Source organism: Mandrillus leucophaeus, unplaced genomic scaffold, assembly GCF_000951045.1.
Source record: "Mandrillus leucophaeus isolate KB7577 unplaced genomic scaffold, Mleu.le_1.0 Scaffold539, whole genome shotgun sequence".
Classification (NCBI taxonomy): domain Eukaryota; kingdom Metazoa; phylum Chordata; class Mammalia; order Primates; family Cercopithecidae; genus Mandrillus; species Mandrillus leucophaeus.
Genome location: NW_012105797.1, coordinates 76,047 through 85,028, shown reverse-complemented (window position 1 = coordinate 85,028; position 8,982 = coordinate 76,047). Strand labels below are relative to the sequence as shown.

Sequence of the window (8,982 nt, the reverse complement as noted above, 5' to 3'; positions counted from 1 at the left end):
GGGCCTATCATGGGGAGTGGGGAGGGGGTAGGGATTGCATTGGGAGTTATACCTGATGTAAATGACGAGTTGATGGGTGCAGCACACCAACATGGCACAAGTATACATACGTAACAAACCTGCACGTTACGTACATGTACCCTACAACTTAAAGTATAATAATAATAAATAAATTAAAAAAAAAATTCTCTTTGTTTGAAACTTTCTTGCACTTTCTTTAGCGAGCTGGTGGCCACAGGGCTGACTGTCATGGGGCAGGGGATGTGGGTGTCAGCTGATGGGTTCAGTGTCAGCATTGCTGGGTAGAGGCCTGAGTGGGGTGCTTCTGGCCTATGTGTGGGCTGCATGAGTTGGCCCACCCTGTGGCTTTCATTCCTAAATAAATCTCACAGAACTGCTGATTCGTCTCACTTGTTTTCTTGAAGTGCATTCACCAGCCCCACCTAGTTTTAAGAAAGCTCCTTAAGTGACCCAGAGGTCCTCCTGGGTGAGCAGCCCTGTCTTGGATCCAGTAAAACAACAGGGAGGAGGGGCAAACAGTCCAAACAGCATCACAGGAGCAGGCCACAAGCTGTTACTTAGAAACCAAGGGATATTAAGCTGATGCAAGAGGACTGGGCAAAAACCCAGAGGCCAGACAAAGAACGGGCCAGCGGCTTTCTCCCTCTCCAGAGGCAAACAATCCCATCCCCTCCCCTGCTTCTCCTGCAGTCCCCCTCTGTCGTCCTAGCTGCTGGCAAACCCCACGGGCACCTGCAGACAAATCTCTGCTTCCTGGGCCCAGCACACTCTGTCTCTATGCTGGGTGCGTAGGGGGGACTGTTCATCTTTGCAGCTGTGTGGGTAGGGGATGGCCCTGGGCAGAGGCAGTGGGACGAAGCAGCCTCCCTGAGGCTCTTGGAGTCCTGAAGGCAGGAGCTCATGTTGCTCTGCAGTCCGGGCTGGAGAGGTTTTACCTATTTGTGCAGTGGATCATAATGTTACCTCACCACGTACCCAGCTGCCAGCATCTCCAAAATGCAGGGGAAGTTGAAGAGATGAGCCAAAGGGGACTGCAAACCTCTTTTCCACCATTAAATACAATTTGTAGGAGGCCACTGGTTTGGACTAGGCTCCTGTTCTGGGCCCAACAGACCAAACCAATCAACGTGGAGTCATCCGTGCTAAATGAAACAAACAACTTGGGTGTACACACTGTAACAGATGGCTGAGTTTTGGTAGTTACAGCAGCTGAGCTTAAGTCAGTGGTAGGTGGCCAGCTGATTCACGTAAGGCTGTAACTAATTAACCTCTGTTCCTCGCTTCTGTTTTCTAAACATAAATATTGCTTGACCATGTGGCTTATTCTTCAAACATTTTTCTGGTCCTGAGGTCTGCCCAATTCTAGAATCATGAATAAAAGCCAATAAAGATCTTTAAATGTGTTGCAATCTGGTCTTTTGGACACCATTAACTTAGAAAGCTCTAAGGAAGATTCCAGAAATCAGATTTGTCTGAGAACTCAACCCTGCACTTATGAGCAGTCATTTGTGAGTTTGTAGAATTCGGGTTGGAATAATACAACAGAGAGCTAAGAGGGATTTTCCAACTCTAAAAGTGGTTAAATCCTGAATTAGGAATTTTCCCACCTTTACAAATCTTTATAGTGGAAGAAATAGCTTTCTTTCTTTTTTTTTTTATTTTTTGAGACAGGGATGCTCTCTGTCACCCAGGATGGAGTGCAGTGGTGCGATTACGGCTCACTGCAGCCTCTTTCTCCTGGGTTCAAGTGATTCTTCTGCCTTAGCATCCTGAGTAGCTGGGATTATAGGCAAGCGCCACCACACCAGGAATTTTTTTTTTTTTTTTTAGATGGAGTCTCGCTCTGTCACCCAGGCTAGAGTGCAGTGGCGCCATCTCAGCTCACTGCAACCTCCGCCTCCTGGATTCAAGTGATTCTCCTGCCTCAGCCTCCCAAGTAGCTGAGATTACAGGCATGCACCACCATGCCTGGCTAATTTTTGTATTTTTAGTAGAGATGGGGTTTCACCATACTGGCCAAGCTAGTCTTGACTCCTGGCCTCAAGTGATCAGCCTGCCTTGGCCTCCCAAACTGCTGGGATTACAGGCGTGAGCCACCGTGCCCAGATGGAAGAAATCTTTCTACCTGGGTAACTTCTGTGCATGTTCCAGGCTGCTCAAAAGGCAGAAATCACTAGGCAATCTAATTTTGGAAAGGCCTTTGCAGCCCTGAATTCTTATGACATTGCTCTTATATAATGCACTTTTTGTTTATGTTTTTTGTTTGTCTGAGAGAGAGTCTTGCTCTGTTGCCCAGGCTGGAGTACAGTAGTGCGATCATGGCAAACTGCAGCCTTGACCTCCCAGGCTCAAGTGATCCTCCCATTTCAGTCTCCCAAGTAGCTGAGACCACAGAGATATACCACCACGTCCAGCTAATTTTTGCATTTTTTGGAGAGATGGTCTTGAAATGTTGCCTAGGCTGGTCTTGAAACTCCTGGACTCCAGTAATCCTCCTGTCTTGGCCTCCCAAAGCACTGGAATAACAGGTGTGAGCCACTGCACTTGGCCCTGTTTTTAAAGATCGAAGTCTTTATTTTAAAAATGTGGCAGTCAGAGGTAATACAAAGCACAACAAATAAGTCTCAGGTGCACATCAAGTCCTATTAATAGGCAGTAGCTGCCTGGAGTGCTGTGTTGACAAACATTCTCAGGTCACATCTGTTTACTGAGAAACAGTGCTGGGATAAACTAGCAATGGCGGCCATGGATGCGGAAGTGGGGGATGATGGCTCTCATGCCACATATTTTACACTCTGAGTTAAATGGAGAGGCATCTTTCAGACTTCTATACCCAGTGTTTCTCAGGATTCTGGAAAGCGGACCATTAACAGAGTTAGAAGATAAGAATTATCAGTGGTTTCCCCCGAAGGAATCAGTAATGTATCTTCCTCAGAGACAAGTTTGTTATTTATTGACGATGTCTCCTATCCTGTGAACAGCAAGAGATCCCACACTCCCTTCTGTGGTTCGAGTCCTCAGGATTTGGTTTCTGGACAAAAGCTCACTCTGTTGTCCTTATGGATTTGTTCCTGGATACTGTTCTAGCCTCTCAGTGGTCTCCTGGCCTTACCTTCTTGCATCCATTCTCCAGAAGGATGATGGATTGAGCTTTCTAGATGGAAATCCTGATTATTCCTGCCCCTTCGGTAGTTCCGATCACTCACAGGACAATTATTTGCTCCCACATATGATCCACCTTCATCTAGTCCTTGCTTGCCTGTCCATCTCCATCTCTCATCCCTCTTTTCCTTGGCACTTTATGTCACGGCCTCATGGAGTTACTTGGTTTTCCTCATCTTCACCACTTGGGGCTTCTCTGGTGTGGTGTGCACCCCCATTTCAGAGACTCAGCCGAGTCCTCCTCAGGCCACCTTCCTGGATCCTTACACTGGAGGAAAGGGCCCTTGCCACACACTCTGTGCTTGCTTTGATCTCATTGTGTGATCACACGTTTGTCTCTCTCTCCTAGTGAAACCCTAAGCTATGCAAGGATTCAAGAATCTTATTTATTTGCATCCAAACCACTAGTGCAATGGATGGACTATGGGTGCCTGACACATAGTTATGGGATGAGTGGAAGGATGAGAACTGGGCAGTTTTCCCAAATTCATGAAATTGATGGTGAATCAGCACAGAGCTCATGATCAGTAGGTTGATACACTCGTTTCCTCACACTATCTTCATTGTTTTACTTAATTACCTGCTCTCCTGGCCCCATATGCAGCCTCTTCTAAAAATGTTGGTTATCACAAGAAATTGAGGCAAAGGAGCCAACAGCCAATTGTGAATGATGTAAAATTATAGAAATTCAAAGTCATTGAATCTTAGCTCTAGTGAATCATCTCACAGTCCAGAGTCAGTGGCAGAGCTTACATCTCATTCATACCTCCCTCCCTCCCTCCCTCCCTTCTCTCCTTCCTCTCTCCCTCTCTCTCTTTTTTTGGGAAAAAGGAGTTGTTTTCAGCAACTATAAGGTCATCTGTGAAAATTATATGACCACCTTTTTATGGTCTATATGATGATAGATATTTAATTTTGATTGAAACAAAAGTGAAGAGTAAGGGATTCATATTTTGGTCCAAATTCTTGTTGTTGTTGTTGTTTTCTTTGAGACAGGGTCTTGCTCTGTTGCCCAGGCTGGAGTGTAGTGGCACAGTCTCAGCTCACTACAGCCTCCACCTCTGGGGCTCAAGCAATCCTCTCACCTCAGCCTCTTGAGTAGCTGGGATGACAGGCATGTGCCACCACACCCAGCTGATTTTTTGTAGAGGCGGGGGTCTCACTATGTTGCTTAGGCTGGTCTTGAACTCCTGGGCTCAAGTAATACACCCGCCTTGACCTCCCACAGTGTTGGGATTACAGGCAAGAGCCACTGTGCTAGGCCTTTAGGCCCCAGTGCTGCAGCTGCGCAGAGTTCTAATTCCCAGATCGCTTAACTAAAATGTTCTCAGCTTTTTCTCTTTTCATTTAAAAAAAAAAAAAAAAAGGTAAGTGACTTATTTCAGAGGGGAAAGTGAAGCGACTCGCCTTGTGTAGCTGTGTTTTCGTCTCGTAGTAGGCGATCACGGGGATGGACGCTCGGTAGTAGGCTTCCAGGCGCTTGGCGATGGTCTTGGTGGTGTCGTCCGCAGGCGGGCTGCTCTGGCTCCTTTGGAGAAGGCGGTTGGTCATGGTGTCCGCCGAGCAGTCCATACAGATCACCAAGTGTGGGTCTCCAATCTGGAGAAGGGAGTGGAGCACAACACAGTCAGAAACCTCACCCTGCTGATGTTCTGCAAAGGCCCAGGGCCTCTGCTTTTTCCTTTCTTGGCCTTCTGGTTCCCCTCAAGGTCCCAGCATTACACTGTGGTGCAATTGGGACTGGACTCCATAGCTCCCTCTTCTAGGTCAGTTCCCTTCCACACGCTGCCTCAGAGCTGCCTCTCGCCCTCAGCTTTTAGGCCACCTCACGTGATGCAGGGGCACATGTGCCACCCACTGCAGCCACTGTCTGTCTTCTGCACTGAGAAGAAAGGAGTATGTATGTGTGAGGGGGTGTTTCCTCTAATGTGAAGCCTTTGCTGACCACCGGCACAGCTAATCACTTCTCCTAGAAGCCACCATGATATCTTGTAAGAGCCACAGGTGGCATTCTGTGGCTGTGCCCGTACTGTGTCAGGGGAGTGGGGCATAATGCTTGAGCACACTAGAGGCTGGAGTCAGGCTGCTTAGGGTCAAACCCTGGTGTCACGACTTGTCTCCAGGATGGGCTCCATCAATTCGTTATCTCGCTTTACTGGTAAGCTACTCTCGCACTGAGACACAGAAACACCTTGAATCTGACCTGTAACTGTTTTGATCAACAGACTATAGCGGAAACAATGTCCCTGCTTTTAGAGTCCAGGTCACAAGAAATCCTGCAGTTTCTGTCTGGTTTTGTGGAACACTCGCTACAGCAGGGAGTCTGCTGCCACCTAAGACGTCCAACTATCCTGAGACTGCCAGTCTGAGAGGAAGGCCAAGCTAGCCATGTGGAGAGGCCATGTGGATGCAGATACCCACCAGCCCCCAACTGTTTTAGACATCCCAGCCCTGGCTGCAGACATGGATCTCAGCCCCGGCCACTTTCTGAGTGCAATTACATAAGGAACCCCAAGTGAGAACCAGCCCGCTGAGCCCCATAACCTCCAGAACCTTGAGAGATAATAACAAATTGTTGTTTAAAGTTTGTATTTTATTTTGTAAGAGATGGGGTTTAGCTCTGATGCCCAGGCTGGAGTGCAATGGCTATTCACAGGCATAATTATAGTGCACTATACAGTCTTGAACTCCTGGACTCAAGTGATTCTCTTGCCTCAGCCTCCGGAGTAGCTGGGGCTACACACACATGCCACTGGGCCAGGCTTACATATTGTTCAACTGACTTCCTCATTAACTAGAAGTCTGACTCAACTTCTCTGCATCTGAGTTTTCTCATTCATACAATGAGGACGATCATAGGATTGCTGTGAGGATGAAATAAAATTAAATAAGGTAATGTACGTATGCTCCTTGGCATACGGCAGACACTAACGATTCACTATTATGTTTATTTCCTCTATGAGGCTTAGGTTCCCCGTGTGCAGGGATTAAGAATTCTCCGCTCCTAGTCCCAAGTCTTGCACACAGTAGGTGATGAAGAAATGTTTTAATGAATGAGTGATGGTGGTATGATCTGTGGTATGAGTCTCCCATCTCCATATCCTTCTCTTAAATGTTCTTTTGTCTCTGGAACATGCTTACTTTGCATCCTCCTCCAACCCTGGATCAAAGGAAACCATTACTCCCCGTGACCTTGCCACATTCGAGCTGTGAGTAAATGAAGGCTTGCCACCCCTGTAGAAAGTGTGTGGGGTGGGATGAGAACAAAGTTCAGTCAAGAAGAGGATGTTTAGGCAACACGGATAACTCACAACATCGTGAGTTGCCAGACAGTGTTGGTCAAACATATATCTACCTCCTCTGAGGGGTGTACTTTAAGGAACAGGGTGAAAACACTCTCCAAAATGTACAACAGTGCAATAAACTTCTGGAATAGGTCATGCGACTCTTCTGTCCGTATTAATTGGAAGGAAAAAAAAGAAGAGCATTTGTGCAGCAAGAAAGGCCGGGTGAGGGTTTAGGGAAAAAAATGACCATTGTTCACCAGCAGAGGGCGAGCTTGGGAGGCGGCTTAATGTTCTCCCTGAAAGAACTGCAGGTTAGGGTTGCATGAGGCAGCCAGGCGATTTTTCCAATTGTGGGGTCATTTTCAGGCCACTCGTGGGGACAGGAAAGATAATTCAGGGACACAGGTACAAAGAGAGATTATGTGTCACTGAGCAGGAGCCGGCAACAAATGACCTTTTAGACCAAAATAAGCACAGGGCAGAGAGGTAGCTTTTTCTTCCACACTGATGTGGAAAGTGTGGCCCCTGGACCAGCACCATGTCTCGGAAGCTTGTTAGAAATGCAGACTCTCAGGCATAACATGAGACCTGCTGAAGCAGAATCTGTTTTTTTTTTTTTTTTTTTGGCGACAGAGTTGTCTCTGTAGCGCAGGCTGGAGTGCAGTGATGTGATCACTGCAACCTCTGCCTCCCAAGTTCAAGCAATCCTCCTGTCTTAGCCTCCCAAGTAGCTGGGATTACAGGTGTGCGCCACCACACCGGGTGAATTTTTGTATTTTTAGTAGAGACAGGGTTTCACCATGATGGCCAGGCTGGTCAAGAACTCCTGACCTCAAGTGATCCTCCCACCTCAGCCTCCCAAAGTACTGGGATTACAGGTATGAGCCACCGCGCCCAGCCTAGAGCCTGCATCTTAACAAGATCCCTCACTGAGTCTTCACAACATCCTAGAGTGATAAGCTACTCTGCCAAGCCATTTTCCTGTGCCAAAACTAGGGGGTTTGACCTAAACTCTCTCTCCTGGAATCAGCACTCTCCTCCTATATAAAAAAGCTATTGATCAGTTATTCTATTTGGAAGTGACCTGAACCATTTGTTTTTAAAACCTCAATTTTTTGAAATGTTTGAATGAGATACCATTTAATTTTTTTTCAAAATGCTTTGCTATGTATCATTAGAAAGTCCCCTGGAGTAGCTGTCTGGCTCCCAGCTCTGCTCTGTTATCACCGGACTGTGGTTAGTCTTCAACAGCAAGTAGGCAGGCGAGCAGAGGTGGCTGAATGAATCAGAGACTTCGGGACATTGGCCTGCCCCCAGCATCACCCCGTTGGCACCCTAGGGCTCTGCCACCAGCATCACTGGATTCTCCACGGCCTTTGGTTTTCAGGGGACCTTAGTTAGAACACAAGTGCCCTTGGAAGGGCTGCTGAGGCACCATCAGCAACATTTCAGCAGCTGGCTAAGCTTCACTGTGCTGAGGGCTTTACAAACAGCCATCCCTTAAGCCCTCTGGCACCCTTGCTGGGAAGTACGATTATTCCCACTTTAAGAATGAGGAAATGGAGACCCTCAGAGGTTAACCTTGCCAAGGTCATTAGGGACTAGTGAGTGACAGGCCTGAAGCAGATGCATGTAACCCCAACGCCTGGTGACCTCACCCTGATGGAGAGAGCCAGCACCTTCAGAATGAGGCTTGGGCAAGAAGCTGAGTGGGCCAGATGGAACCAGGAGAGAAGAGCAGGGCCATGGGAAAGGGAGCGAGTGGAGAGGGGTGCCTACTCACTTATTTTAGTTTTCAGAAGCTGCCTCTGCTGCCTCTTGGGATCTAATGGGACCACGCTCATCCTTGCATCCCTTAGGGGATGACGGCAGCCCACCAGCACGAGGACATCAGCATCGTGGGCTGTGATCATGGTTTTGCTTTGGTCATTCCAGCAAGCGGAGCGGGAGGAGAAGTTTGCCCTCCTGCCCTCTGACTCCACCCCCACCTTAGTTTTCTTCTGATTAAGTCAGAATGGGTGTTAGCCCATGTTTACCAGTGGGCAGGAGCTCTGCATGCCATCCAGGAACTCTCTTTGTTGAGAATAACAACTATCTTATTCTTGGTGTGTGCCTCAGTTTCCTCATTTAAAAATGAGGATAATAATAGTGTTTGACTCACAGGACTATTGTGAGGGTTAAATGAGTTTGTACATGTAAAACCCCTGATCCACTTCAAACACTACATAAATGGAGCTAATGTTATTCAAGGTGGGCTTGGCAACATAGTCATCTTTTGACCTGTAAAGTATCCCACTGGTCAGATTTAGGTCTAGGAAGAGTCAGTGGCTTCACTCAGGCTTTTAGCCTAAGTCACATGCTCCAGCATGTCTACCAGAGTCTCCCTACGCTGGCAGGAAAGGGCCCTGGCTGAAAAGAAGGTGGCGTGCCTACTTCTCATTTGCTCTCACCTTGAGGTATGTCCCCTTGGGGGAACCTCACTAGAGGAGGAATATCTGGGTCATTCCAGCAT

The 8,982-nt window shown here is 47.6% G+C and overlaps 1 protein-coding gene across 2 annotated transcripts in view; it reads right to left on the bottom strand.

The window, feature by feature from the left end:
- The window catches only part of LOC105551920 (adenylate kinase isoenzyme 5-like), a 76,468-nt gene that overhangs the window by 21,299 nt on the left and 46,187 nt on the right, over window positions 1–8,982 (bottom strand). For both annotated transcript variants that reach the window (XM_011997358.1, XM_011997359.1), the window contains exon 5: window positions 4,591–4,782. In XM_011997358.1, coding sequence (XP_011852748.1) covers window positions 4,591–4,782 — 192 coding nt within the window. The remainder of the gene's footprint in view (window positions 1–4,590; window positions 4,783–8,982) is intronic.